This window comes from Choloepus didactylus, chromosome 8, assembly GCF_015220235.1.
Source record: "Choloepus didactylus isolate mChoDid1 chromosome 8, mChoDid1.pri, whole genome shotgun sequence".
In the NCBI taxonomy this organism is placed as follows: domain Eukaryota; kingdom Metazoa; phylum Chordata; class Mammalia; order Pilosa; family Megalonychidae; genus Choloepus; species Choloepus didactylus.
The window spans coordinates 119356938-119372138 of NC_051314.1; the positions used below are offsets into that span (position 1 = coordinate 119356938).

Sequence of the window (15201 nt, forward strand, 5' to 3'; positions counted from 1 at the left end):
GGGATGGAGAACATCTTCTTGACCAAAAGGGGGATGTGAAAGGAAATGAAATAAGCTTCAGTGGCAGAGAGATTCCAAAACGAGCCGAGAGATCACTCTGGTGGGCACTCTTACGCACACTTTAGACAACCTTTTTTAGGTTCTAAAGAATTGGGGTAGCTGGTGGTGGATACCTGAAACTATTAAACTACAACCCAGAACCCATGAATCTCGAAGACAGTTGTATAAAAATGTAGCTTATGAGGGGTGACAGTGGGATTGGGAATGCCATAAGGACCAAACTCCACTTTGTCTAGTTTATGGGTCGATGTGTAGAAAAGTAGGGGAAGCAAACAAACAGACAAAGGTACCCAGTGTTCTTTTTTACTTCAATTGCTCTTTTTCACTCTAATTATTATTCTTGTTATTTTTGTGTGTGTGCTAATGAAGGTGTCAGGGATTGATTTAGGTGATGAATGTACAACTATATAATGGTACTGTAAACAATCGAAAGTACAATTTGTTTTGTATGACTGCGTGGTATGTGAATATATCTCAATAAAATGATGATTAAAAAAAAAAAAAAAATAAAAAAAAAAAAAAGCCATCTTCAAATTAGCAGAAATTCAAATAAAATAGAAGTTCTGATAAAATAAATAGCTTGACTGTATGAGGCTTGCTTGGTGCTACATGGACAACCTTTCTCAAGGCACATAATAGGAGTTTGTGTGGGTCCCTGTGGCTCCAGAATACTTGCATGTGGCTATCTCATCACTCTGTGTGTGTTTGTGTGTGACTCTGCCCCTCATTTTTCATTCTACTTGTCCAATCTAGGGTATTTGACGTCATCCAGTTGCTTTATTTATTTTGTGGACATGCCTACAATAAACTTCTGATGAACCCTTTCAACACTTGTGAAAAGGATGTGTTTTGTTAGTATCTGTTACATAGCTTGCTGAAGCAAACACTTTTTATCTTCAGGTCAATTGTAAATCTCCCAAGTAGATTATATGAATTTTTCTCCAAGTGAATTGTATGAACTCGCCATGCCCAGCTCTACATTGGTCATGTGTTAAGTGCTCAATAGTGGCTAGACTGATAAAGATTAGAAGTGGAGGAATGCTGCAGATGTATATTCTGGCACTTTCAGGGATGTGCCTGAGAATTTGAGAGTATATGCACAGAGCTGTGGGTATGAATGCAGAGAACTAGCCATCCATCTTAGGAACTGTGTGACAAAAACACCACTCTTGAATGAACATTACAACTGGCTAGTGGATGAAAACAGAATGGCAAATAAGAAAAGGGTCTTGGGGGTGGGGACTCCTCTTGTGTGAATAACCTTGTGTGACTGAAGGGGACTTTGTTCAGCCACCATTTCTGCTCCAGCAGCCTTAGGCCTTCTCTTCCAGCAAGGTGGAATTCACCAAGACGATGTTTTCCTTGTGAAAATGGGAAGAAGTAGAATAAGTTCCAAGTAGTGGTAGCCTTTTTATTTTTAGTTAAGCTCTTTTAATTAGCAGGAGCAAAAACCACCTGCAGTAACAAAAAACAAAACAAAACCGTCAGGCAGTTTGTTATGAGGATATATGAGGAAAGAGCTCGAGAGCCGTGAGGAACTTAGATCACAACCAGGGCTGGCTATCTGCTAGATCTCTCTCAAGGCCACTGTGGTCTGTATTTTACAATATTTCTGCTTTCTGTCATGCATCAGACCCACTCCCCGCTCTCTACTTCAGGCTTCTTCTGGCAACCCATAAATTCTGCTTCCTCTTTATTTCAGAGGGCTTATGCCCTTGGTTTGTCACGGCCCCCACTCTATTTCATGTTCTAGGTGAAAAACCAGCTGGTTCTTTCATGATTTTTGGCTCAGTTTCCCAAGAGAGACAGAGGATCTGAAGGGTTGGGTTCATTTTTCTACCAAAGTGTCAGACTGCAGGCATTGACCAGTGTAAGGACTGGCTGATTTGGTCAGACACCCACCGGTGACAGTACTTATGTGGGCAAGGGAGGTTAATCTCACAGGAAAACTGGGCGTGATGGATATGATTACTTGATGTCTCAAGGAAGGAAGCTCAACTAATTCTTTATCTAGAAATCACTCACTGAGCAAAGTGAAAATCCTCCTCTAGTACATATTTAATAAATAAGGCCAATTGAGAATCTGAAGAGTTACATTGTATCCAAAGCAGGAGAATGTTTGCTTTTATGTGAAGCATAATCCTACCTTACAAGAGGAAAGGATTATGAAGTTGAGAAAATTAAAGAGAGATGAACTTAATTTTTGTTGCCAAATAGTTGAATATTAAGAACTTTCTGTAATCAGGCTACTGTTTTGATTCAATTACTTGGTAGAAAGTCTTTTGGGGACTCTTGTCTAGATAACTTTGATAATCTTTTCACCCTTGAGAACTCAGAAATATAGCTAAAAGGAGATATTTCCTTATGAGCCAGACCTCATTCCTCTTTGTATAAAGCATAACTTGCAAACCAGTTTCTGGTAAATTTGCTGATGTTGTTACAAATGTAACCGGCATAAGCTTGTGGCATCAACATAAGACAAGGACTTTTGTGCCTCACCCCCGTTTGTACCTAGAAGCACCCTAGCTCAGGCTATGTCCTTTTGTTGGAAAAAGGTGATAAGCTGTGCTACCATGTTAATACACAGAGATGTTATCACTACTAAATGTTTATCTAATTTCATGGAGCCAAGAATAAAAGCAGCTCTTAAAATATATCCTTGTTTTCTCAATAATAAAAGAAGAAAAAAATTATTTTTCTTTAATAGACATGGGGCACTTTTGAGAAGTCATAGCATTTTCATAGTCATCAATGTATTTTTAAATGATTGGAGAACAGAGACCACTACACTGAGCCAGAGAAAGGAAGAATCAGGAAATTTTAGCATTAAGCTACTTCTGTGAGTTGCTTGGGTTTAAATTTGTAGGCCCAGATCACCTCTGTCCAACAGAGCACTAAAATATTTGATTGATTTCCTGGTCAGTGTGGACAGTTAGTGAAAACTATCAAAGACCAGAGGGAAAAGACCCTTTTAAAGGAAACAAATACATTCAAGGAAGGGAAGAGGTATCATTCCCCTAGCATTTCTCAAGGAACTGAAAAATCTCTTAACAAAATCAATTTGCAATCATTTGAAGAGACAAGCGTTTTTTTAACTGGATAGCCTGACTTAATAAAGAATAAGTCTTGACATACTAATCTTATCTTCTGAGATGAAAATGAAAAGCTGAGATGAAAACAAAAAGATCAGGGAAAAAGATTTATCTTTAATTCATTTAGGCTGTGGAATGTTTTGGATATGACCCTATGTGGTATGAACATTAGCTCCCACGTTGCTGACTGAGATAGTGGACATCAGAGGCAGGCTTATTACCTACCAGAGAAAAAATCTAAAGTGGAGTTGTAGACCAAGTGTTACTGATGTTTCTATCCATATTCTGGTATTTACATTGAATTGCACGGGCATATATTTTGCTGACTGCACGGAACTGGTGGGAGAACTGGCAAAGAAAGAGGTAAGTTGAAAGAAGCTTAGAAAATATAGCTGTCCTTATTGTTCCAGCCATACTGCCCTCTCTTCTCACTATCCCATGACATACTCTAAACCTCATGTTGTCATTTAAATAAGGAGAACCATCAATTATTTCATATGTTTTGATCTTATCTTCCAAATCATGCACTTTGAGGATGAAGATGGCTTATACTTCTAGTCTACCCTCCGTGGCAGCTTGGTAGGCATTTAATAAATATTTTATTGATTAGGAAACAATTGATAAAAGATTACAGACAACAAATTGTCTGTGCAATGCATTGATACTGAAGGATGATAATGATGGATGCAGAGGAGTGAACCTTAAGGAACTTATTAAAATAATCTCTGTACTATACTAGGCAGGGGTTAGACTTTTACTAGACAACTGTGATCACGCTGCACCTCACAATTAAAGCAGGATGTGTAGATGGTTAAAGGAAGCTTGAGGATGTGTGGTATATTGATTAATTGTGTACCTTGTAGTCAGAATAATGTGGGTTCATTTACCAGCTGTAACCTTTAACTACTTTAAACCTTACTTTATCCATTGGTGGAATGGATAGAGTAATAGGGCTTACTTCATAGGAATATGAGGATTAATTGACATAATGCATATACAGCATCTCGCACGCTATGAGTAATTCAATAAATATTGTAATAAGAATGATAAGAAAAGGAAATGAAAGAAAGGTTGTTTAAGAAGAGGCTGAAAGTGATTTTAATAGAAATCACACAAGGTCATGGCAGACCATCATCTATCTTTACATTGGCTTGATTCAGTTCAATACAATTTTTGAGGGCCTATTATGTGCTCTTCACTGGGAAGAATATGAAAGCCAAGGGGCTTAATCTGCAGCCTGATAGAATCAGGATAGACAGGAAGAATTTCTGAAAGCTGGGATTACAGGACTCCCCAGTCTATATAACTGAGTAAAATTGTGATGTTTTCCTTGAAATCTTGGAAAATAATCTAGTTCTACCACACATTCTCCTTTCTGGTTTAATTGTGGTCCTATTCTGTGCTGGACTTGTGTCCTCTTAAGTCATTCTTTTTAATGTCTTTTTTTTTTTTTTTTAATTTTTTCCTTTGGTATTTTGGGCTGGCATTATTTAACAGAGAATTTAAGCTGTACCTATGAAAGAAGAATGTATCAGCACCGTTTAGCAATACCAAATTAACATCAAAATGCCATTGCTGAGACATTAAGATGTCCCCGTTTTGTTCTGTTAGTGGATCAGTAATTACAGCCAGCCAATGTGAGCCTCACAGTTTCAGGTGAGTTGTTTTACTGCCAGTTCTAAAGAGTATAGAGCTGTATGTAAGACTCCTACTTGTCTGGGATGATTCATCTATAGGCAAAAGCCCCACTGTCAAGGATCCAGATTAGCGATTTATAAATGCTAGCATCTGATTGCAGCAATGGCTCTGTGCTCAAGAGAGTCAGATGAGGATGGGTCAAAGGGTGAGCCCTCAGCTTCTTTCTGTTTGAAACACTAATTGGCATTTTTAAGAAGAGCTCTTTTGCTTGTTGCTTATTTCCGACAGAGGAAAAGTGTCCAGGTAGAAATGTTGAAGACCACTAAAAGTGGTTTAAAAGCAAACAAATGGATTTCAAAATAAGAATAAATAAATAAGCCATTTTCTTACTTGTCAAGTTCTTATTTTCCAGAAAGATATGGCTAACTTTGATACTTCCCTTGAATGATTGCTGCTACTTGTTCACATTGGACAATCCCCAACAGTCAAGTTGAGATATTGGCAGCATTTCAGTGACTTAAGACCCCAAAAGGGAGAACAGAAACATTGGTTGGACTCGGGATGTAGGCCAGTTAGGACATTTGAGTAGAGTCTTTATCTCTAGATATAGGACTATGCATAAAGGGAGGCAAATGAAGAAGAAACCTTGGCCTGGGCTGTGGTAGTGTTTACAAGTGATACAGTGGCTTCCAGGGACATGGATAGGGTCAGTGCAGGTAGTCAGGGGGGACTGGCTGGGCCAGAGAGAGTGGCCATTGACTGTATTGGAAGCTGGATTCACAAAGCTCTGTATCATCCGAACTAATTATTCCTTCTTTGTGTGGATAGATAAATGGATAGGCTGTTTTTTCCTAGGATTATGGACAAGATTTTGTGGTTAGAGAAATGGTTCTTGGGTGGTTCTCCCTATATCTGGTTAGGAGCTGGGCATCAGTTCTAGTTTATGTTGTACTCTCAGTTAGACCTCATATGCCCATTCCCACCAGAGCTAAGAGGACACAAAATGAAGAGGAATCATAGGAACACTAAAATCTTAAAGATCCATTTTTAGTGCGAATAACCAGCATCTATAAACTAGCCAGAGCAAAAGTAAGAGCTGAATAGTTCTGGAAAAGGAGAGCATTTTCCTATAAAAGGAATAAAGAAAATCTCAAACTTAGATGCAAATAATCAAATATTAGGTACCATTTTCACTCTGCAGGCCAGGAGGGATGGGAACAGTGAGTCTAGGGAGGGTCAGAAAGCTGAGAAAGACCAGACGTAGCCCTGTCATGCGGTGTCTGTGACAGGGTGGAGACCAACAAGCTCTGTACTGTGTTAAGGGCAGGTTACCCACTCTATGTGATTGCAATTGGTTGGGTGGGCAGAGTTTTAATACATAGGAGTCAAAGCAATACAAGCATGGTGGCATTAATAATGCACTAATAATTTCACCCTTAAGGGTAGGAAAGGGGAGATAGTGTCAGACCTCAGCTGGCATCTGCAGATAAAGGGAGAAAAGTCCAACATCACAGGCTTAGGCAGTTTGTCAGGGCCTGTGCAAAGTAGTTGGAGGTTCTGTGTAGGGCTCTTCATCTAGCAGAGGCTAGAATAAAATTCAGGACATGAGGAAGCTCGTCCTTTGGGCCAGGCACACAGGGAGACTGTTGGTGGGCCACTTTCATAATGAAACCCATTTTCATTATGAACAGCCACACTTTGCTGTTACTTGAGGAAGTTGCTGTCAATTTTCCTACCTAGAGACCTAGGAAAACTGACCACTGGAAGTGGTGGTAACAAAATCTTTCTCAGAAAACTTCTTTCTGCTATTGGAGACATTGGCTTGTTAACCTGATCAAGTGAGTATGACTGCTTCAAATTCTAAATTCTGCAGTGCTTAGTCTTTGTCTCCATTTGGAATAGCGACCAAAGGACAACACTTGTTTTCCAGTGATGTCTTGAAGAGATCCATGTATGTAAACATAACCACTGTATCCAGAACCAATGCTTTTGTTATTTTTTGCAACAAATGAGGCACTAGCACTCACAGCTTAATGAAACATATAATGTCTTTTCTACTTTCCCATCTTCTGAGCACCTCTATTCCCACAGGTCTGTGAACATGCTGTTCTGGTCAAATGAGTATGAAGAGATGGGAGTGTTAATTTATCTTTACTCTGAAAAAAAAAAAAAAAAAAGCTGCTAGTATGTCAAGTATCAAAACTAACCTGTTCTTTAATACTACTCACTCTCCTGAATTGAATTAAATGAAAAGATTTTGATGGTATAAGACAGTATTGGATTTAGTATTTCATACCTAATGAGAAATGTTCTGTTTTACACTGGTTATGAGGTTTAGTTTTACAATACTTTCCTTTCTGTAAAAAATGCCCAGATCCATATTGGTGTGGAACGCACTTGATTCTATACATTTGTCAAAATAAATTTAGTCTGGGGTTGATAACCCTACTACCAAATTCATACAGTTGGTTAATATTTACACTAATTTACCTACTCATTTTTTTTGAAATTTAAACAACTTCTCCCCTTGTGTTTATTTAAAAGTTCATTTATTTACTCATGGAACTTGATTGTTGCTGAACTTGTCAGTTTGCTCTTTTATAGAAAAGAACCTCTTAATAAAAATACAAGTCAGTCCCTCTAAGAGTTGTTTTGATGTACATAACGGAGCAAGCCAAGGAGAGGAATTTTAATTTAAGTTGAAATGAAATAGGCTTATTACAATTTTGACAACCCTGATACCTTACAGAGGAACATGAACTTATTTTAGAAGTTCTCTTTGTTTTCTCCACGCCATTTGCTCCCTTATCTTAGTTTGGGTTTCCTAGTGGGAGAGAATCTGCCTTTTTATTCTTCCCTTATTATTAATACTGTTACTTATAAGCTGTCTGCTCTATAAATTTTCTCTGGGACCCACACTATGGAGACCCTTGTAAACAGTCTCAAAGTGAATACCTTTACCCTGTTTCTTAGCTGCGGCTTAAATTTGTTGTTTGATGCACCTCCAAGAGGGAGACTCAGGAAGAAAGGAAAACAGGGCACAATTCAAGGAGAAAGCAAAATTATCTCCTCAAATAAGAAAACGAATGCTGGCTTCTGAGTGAGTTGTTTTAGTTTTCCAGAAGGGATCTGAAGCCCAATCTGCTTGAATTTGTTTGTGGGCTTATGAAACCCCAGAGTGTTCTCCTTGGCGGGCAAGGAATTTAAAGAAAAGAATGAGTCTGGCATTTAACAGGCAGGAAAGATCATGATTTTCCATCCGTAGCTTCCATTGTATTTCAGTCAATACATTTCTCCAAGGCTGGGGAACATCAGGCATTTTCCCTGTCTCGCTCAGGAAACATCTACCTTAGGTAGCTACCTCCAGCCTTAGTCACCTAAAGTGGTGGTGTGGAATCAGAATTCCTAGTCACCAAACGAGGAGGTTAAGCTGAAAGAAGGAATGGGCAGAGGAAAGAGATTTTGTCCTCCACATCCTGCTTCCACTCTGTGCTCAGTATGTAAGGAGTAAATAAGGAATTACCCAGGAGTTCTCTCACTGGGCCTGAGGTAACCCTGACTTCTCACCCCATCCTTTCTACACTTGCCTTTTAGAAGTGATGGCAGTAGAGAAAGATTTCAGTGAAAGCTTAGCAGTTCTCGTCTCTTATCAGGCACAGATGCTCCTCAAGAACCAAATTTAGAAGGAAAAGAGAAGGAAGTTTTTTTTACTCATATAATAGGAGGAGGCACTAGAAGGACAACCAGATTTATTTAATCTAAAACTACTTTAATGTCCTAGCAGGATCATAATCCCTATGATATTACAAAGTGCTAAGATTTGAATAATGTGAAAGATTTAAGATACAAGAAAAAAAATTGTCACACTTGGATAACCAACAAGGATAAACTGGATTTGAGGGATTATCTGATTGCAGTGTTGATTACTCTATTCTTTAATTCAACAGATATTTCCTGAAAGCCCACTATGAGCCAGGCCCTGTTCTGGGTGCTGGGTTTCAGAAATGGACAAAGGAATAATGATGCTCACGGTTTTTATATTCTAGTTGGGGAGAGAGAGTTCACAATGAACATTTCAACTAAGTAAATCATATAGTCTGTTAGACAGTGATAAATGCTATGACAAAAATTAAAAATGGAACAAGATAAGGGGCATCAGGCATGACAGAAGAGGGCAGGACTCCACATTCCATTGGATGGTCAGAATTTGCTTTGTTGAGAAGGTGAGATTTGGGGAAAGACTTGAAAGAGGTGAGTGTGTTAGCCCTATGGATATCTGGAGGAAAAGTGTTTCAAGCCAGGGAAATAGCTAGAACAATGGCCTGGAGCAGGAATAAGTGAGTATGTTCAAGAGAGATCAGAGTGGGTGGAACAGAGTGAGTGAAAGAGAGTGTGAGGACACAGTCAGAGAAGCAATAGCATCCAGGTCAAGGGTGTTGGCTTTTCCTTTTTAGAGAATTCAGAAGCCATCAAGGGTTCGGGGCAGAGAGCATCTTATGATTTAAGATTTGACAAGGTCACTCCTGCTTCTGCGTTGAGCATAGACTGTTGGGAGCCAGGGCACAAGCAGGGAGACTAGTTAGCAGGCCCTTGCCATGGTTGGGTAAGGGGTGACAGTGACTGAGACAAGATCATAAGAAGTGGTTGGATTCTGGATCTATTTTGAAGGTAAGGCCAAGCAGGTTTTCCTAATTGATTGGATATAGGGTTCCAGAGAAATAGAGGAGTTGGAACTTGAGGGATAGAGTTGCTTTTAACTGAAATGAGGAAGGCTCTGTTTAGTTTTGCAGATTTTAAGAGAGGTTTCTAAGACATCCAAATGAAGATGTAAAACAGGCAGTTAGATATAGTAAGTTAGATGTTTTGGAGAAAGAACCGTGAGAATGATTGGCATGTAAATAGTGTTTAAACCAGGGTATTGATGAGAGGTCTCTCAGGCAGTGACTGTCCATAGAAAAGAGATGAGGACCAAGGACTGATCCCAGGGCCCTCCAGCTTTAAAAGTTCTGAGGGAAGAGAAGGAACCAGCAAGGGAGATAGAGAAACAGCAACCAGTAGGAGAGAAGGAAAGTCAGGAGAATGGAAATCAGGAGCAAGTGATTAACCATATCAAAGGCTGCATGCAGGATAAGGATGACAGTGAATTGACACTGGAGTTGGCCATATCAAAGTCACTGCTGCACTACAGGAGAAGTTCTAGTGGAGTAGTCGGGTTGCAAGTCTGACTGGAATTAGTTTAAGAGAGAATGGGAGAACAGGCATTGGAGAAAGTGGGTATAGATGATGCTTCTAAGGAGTCTGCTGCAAAGGGGAGCAAATCTTGTAGCATTTTTTGCCAATCTAGCTGCCAGAAGGGGAATACCCTAAATTTTATAAAAGTGCAGTTTGTGTATAACATTTCAGGAATACTTTATAAGGTAGATACATAATATAAACATAGATACTTGATAACAGATGAGACCTTCAAGGTCACTTCCATTAATTTCCTATCCAACGAAGGAATTTTCTTTATAATATTAATACAATGAACATTTTAAAAATGTCTTTTGTGTGCTATCTAGATATCCAGAGATAAATAAAAGCACAGTTCCTGCCCTTGGGAAACTTACATTTTAGTGGGAGAAGGCAGAGATGAAAACTTATGATGTGGTAAGGGTTATAATAGAACCACATACAGGCTGTTGTAAAAAAAAAAAAAAAAAACATCTAAAATTGACTGGGAAGTTAGAAAAGTACAAAGCAGAGCTAAGGTTGAACTGGGTCTTTTTCAGACAGAGTGCTGGGGAGAAACCCTTTGTCAGATGATAATCCAGCTCCTGTTTGAATGCTTATAGCAGCAGGGAGCTCACTACCTTCCAAGGTGCATTCAATTTTAAGTAGCTGTAATTGTTGCAAATGCATTTATTACATTCAGCTAAATAATACCTTTTTATTATTTCTTCTGATTGGTTCCAGTTGTTTCCTCTGGAGCCAACCAAGACTTATCTTTCTGCCATGTAAATCATGTCAGTATTTGAAAATAAATTCCATGTTCTCTTTTAAGCCATCTCTTTTCCATGTTGAAAAAAGAATCTCAGGTTGGATTCCTTGGGAAGCAGACTCTGAGATGGAGGTTAGTGTACTGGAGTTTATTAGGCAGTGCTCTTCACAACACTGTGAAAGGGAAGGAAAGACTGGGCAATGGGAGAAGGACTGCTGTGATGCAGTTTTAATGGAAGCTCCAGCCAACCCTGTGGGAAGTTCTGAAGATAGAATAATCCTTCAGAGCTCCAGAGTTAGGCAAGAGGAGCAGGTCTTTATAACTCATGCCAGCAGTCATCCAGTGCAGTTTAGCTCAGGAAGGGGACATTATTGGGTAAGACAGCTCTCTTCAGCTGAGGCAGCTCCTAAAGGCAGCCGAGAGCTGAAGGCTGTTAGGCAGGGGAACTCTTAACAGCAGGGACACTTAGTCCTTTATTTGTGTAAAGGAGCTGGGTGATGCAGAAGAATTTTATACACTACTAATTCTTTAGGCAATTATTTTCTGAGACACTTAATAGAATGAGAAAGTATACCTTTTTCTTTCTTCTGGTTTAGCAAATATACCATGAACATCAAAATGGGGTTCTAGATAGACGTAGACTATGTAACAGCTCTGTATTCCTTGCACTAATTGCTCAACTCAGTCATGGTGGCCTTTTATAAAGGAATGCTTTAAAGATGCCCTCAATGAAAGTTGAAGAAAGTACATTCATGCAATAAATTTGACTGGGAAACTTCACTTGGAGGAGGAGACTGTTCCAAGGACCCCTGCATGCAAGATTTTGTAATGACATTGGGAGATAAAAATGTAAACAGGAAGAATAGTGAGTTGCAGGCTGAGTTACATCCCTGTCCTTCATCCTTGAAGATGACACTTCTTATGGTGATCACCGTGCATGCTGGGTACCGCAAAGATGGATGCGCTGTTATCCGTCCTTTCCACACCATGCACACATGAAGATTACTCTTTGATTTGTGGCTGTGGCCATAATTTGAAAAGCCTGTCACTGTTTGCAACTTAGAGTTAGCCTAAAGCTTTGTTAAAAAAGAGCTATCCTGTTCCCGATTGCTGTATATCAGATGGATGTGTCAACTAAATTAATAACGCTGGATCACTCATTATACCAGGAAACATTTGTGCAAGCTATAACTCTGTCCCTTGATTTCTGTTTGGCTTCATTGACCTCCCCTTTTGCCACAGATAAAATGGTCAAATAAAGCACCCTAACTTAATGAAAGATTGGCAAGATAAAATGGTTGAACTGCACAGTGATGGGGGCAGAGGAGTCAGAGAAAGGATGAGGTTGTGGAGGATGATAAAATTAGAAGGTAAGATAATGATGGGTGGGGTAACATGGAGCTACGTTCCTTTTTCTCTTTTCTTACTCTTAGCATACATTGGCTTTCTTCACATAGTAGCTGACAGTGCCTTTTAGAATTGTGGGAGAGCATTTTAAGAGAACCCTAAGAGAGAGGGGAAGGTCAGGTTGATAATTAATAGATTGGTTTTCTTTTTAATTCAATCTCGTTAGCATGAGCTTATTTACCATGGAACCCTATGGGTTTTCTGTCAAGGCTATTTCTCACTCTGTATTTGAGCCAGCTGTGGTTTTATAGTATATGGAACTTTGTATATATTCAAGAGCCTCCTTGCCATAAGATAAGTTGATTTTTCCCACAATGGGTAGGCTTACTTTGCATATAGATGGGATCTCTTTCATCCCAAGCCTGTACATCTTAAGGTATATTTGAAAGCGTCTTGTTGGTTAACTACATCCATTGGGCTTGTGAAAACTCAAGTGATAATATGTCTCATTTGAGAATCCCAAGAATTCCCTTTAGCTGGAAGGATAACAAGGAAAACAAATGGATATTTCTTTAACTGTTCTGGAATGTGTTGTACTGTCACTGGCCTTTCTTTCCTGTTGTGGTTCTTTGTGGGCCCCTGACAAGTGTTTGAATAACTAAGCTTGGCTGTCCTCGATTCCCATTGTAATCTGTAACCTAACATCATGGGCAGCTTAGGCTGAATGAATGTACTTCTGCTACAGCAGAAGTCCGAGATGGGAGCTGGCCAGGGTTTGGAAGGGGCATATGATATAATTATTCTATTCCGAATTAGTTCTCATTCCCTTACCACCCATTCTTGAGTGGCACCACCCTCCCTCCCTTTCTGAATTCTGGGTCTTATGAGGCTTCCTCTTGGATAGTATGAATCCAGGAGAGGGAACCTTGACAAGCACCATTTTGCCCTTAGCAGGAAAAATCACCCCCAAGTGATCAAGCGTCCCACCTGGCCTGAGAGAAGTATAAAGAGTTCAAGCCATACGAAGCAAGCATGATTCTGGCAGAGCCGAGGCACTGGCAGGTTTCATTGACGAATCAGGCTCCTTGGACACCAGCTGATATTTCCCAATTAATATATATTTTTTCAATAGTGAGTGCCCAAGAAATACTGTACACCAATATGTTCCTAAACTAAGAAATCACTGTATAATTTTGTTTAAAATCCTGGTCTCTTGTAATTGTATTTTGTAGCTCTAATGTGGAGGATAAAAAAGAGCTACCCCTTTGATAAAGACACATTTTGTTAGCTTGGGTTATTACAAAAAGGACATGAACTACTAGATATAAGATGGGGGACCAGACCAAGAAGAGATACCATTATCTAGGAGGAAATCAGGAGAAATGGAATGAGAGAGAAGCAAAAGACTAAGGGAATCTTCATTTTCTTATTTGGGATTCTTCTAGAATAAGGTAGAGCGAAAATGCAGGGCTTGCAGCTCAGAATAACAGGTAGAATACAGCCTAAACTGAGAGAAATTTAAAATGGCTTCACCCTCAAAAAGACTGAGAAAACAGAAAATTCTCAGAATCGATAGAGGGGTTAGTAGGTAGTAGTAAACAAACCATACTAAATCCTGTGGCATTATATGCAAAGGGAAAGAATAATCTTCTATATGTTGTTCTAAAATAAAGCTTAATCATATTTGATATTGAGCACAAGGCATTTTAATGTGTAACTTAGATAAAATGTTTGAGCCTTACTCTAACTTGCATATCTCATTATTAGAGTAGAAGTTAGAGAGCAAACTAAATGTGCTGTTAATTTAAAAGTTTTATTTTTATAGAAAATATACTGGTTCAATCTTGTCCTAAAAATACTTCTCCCTGATTCATACCTGAGTATCACCTACCTGCTAGGCAAGTTTGTCTACACCATCTCCTTAGGGAGACTTAAGTATAGATCGATGGTATTTGAATTATTCACTCTGTGACTGAATGATACACATCCACAATAGAGAAATCAAAAGTCTCAGAAATGGAAAGTTTGTGCATGCGTGTGTGCATGTGTGCATTTGTGTGTCTGAATAACTCATTTGATAGCAAAACATAACCGAACATGAAGCCATTTAGAGTATTTATTGTACTTTATGTGACTCTTCAAATATTAGCATATATGATTTGGGGATGCTGTCCCAGGCACTGGCAGTGTTGATCATCCCTAAAATGTAGGTGTCAGTTTTAGAAAGGAAACAGTTATTACAAATGTTTATAATTCAGACATATGCAATTTTAAAGTCTTATTCGAGAGATTAAATAATGGACAGAAAGCTTGGTATTCAATTCGTTTAAAACACTCCCTTACCATCTTGGTTTGATTCTCTCTCTCTCTCTTTTTTTTTTTCTTCCCACTGTTCTAGGATGAATCCTCCATGTTCTTCCAGTTTGGCCCATCGATTGAACAGCAGGCTTCTGTAATGCTCAACATCATGGAAGAGTATGACTGGTACATCTTTTCTATCGTCACCACCTATTTCCCTGGCTACCAGGACTTTGTTAACAAGATTCGCAGCACCATCGAGAATAGCTTTGTGGGCTGGGAGTTAGAGGAAGTCCTCTTACTGGACATGTCCCTGGATGATGGAGATTCTAAGATCCAGAACCAACTCAAGAAACTTCAAAGCCCCATCATTCTTCTTTACTGTACTAAGGAAGAAGCCACCTATATCTTTGAAGTGGCTAATTCAGTAGGGCTGACTGGCTATGGCTACACGTGGATTGTGCCTAGTTTGGTGGCAGGGGATACAGACACAGTGCCCTCGGAGTTCCCAACTGGGCTCATCTCTGTATCCTACGATGAATGGGATTATGGCCTCCCTGCCAGAGTGAGAGATGGAATTGCCATAATCACCACTGCTGCTTCCGACATGCTGTCCGAGCACAGCTTCATTCCTGAGCCCAAGAGCAGTTGTTACAACACCCATGAGAAGAGAATCTATCAGTCCAATATGCTTAACAGGTAAGTGTGAAGCAGAGAGCATGTTGATGATGGAGGTTAGAGGAAATGTTCAAAGAGTGGGATCGGAGGTTCAGAGGTTCAGAAACT

The 15201-nt window shown here is 39.4% G+C and overlaps 1 protein-coding gene across 5 annotated transcripts in view; it reads left to right on the forward strand.

The window, feature by feature from the left end:
- The window catches only part of GRIN2B (glutamate ionotropic receptor NMDA type subunit 2B), a 511855-nt gene that overhangs the window by 251414 nt on the left and 245240 nt on the right, over positions 1-15201 (forward strand). For all 5 annotated transcript variants that reach the window (XR_005218349.1, XM_037846031.1, XM_037846030.1 and 2 more), the window contains one exon: positions 14516-15114. Coding sequence is in view for 4 of the 5 variants with exons in the window: in XM_037846031.1 (XP_037701959.1) it covers positions 14516-15114 (599 nt within the window). In the remaining variant the exon portion in view is untranslated. The remainder of the gene's footprint in view (positions 1-14515; positions 15115-15201) is intronic.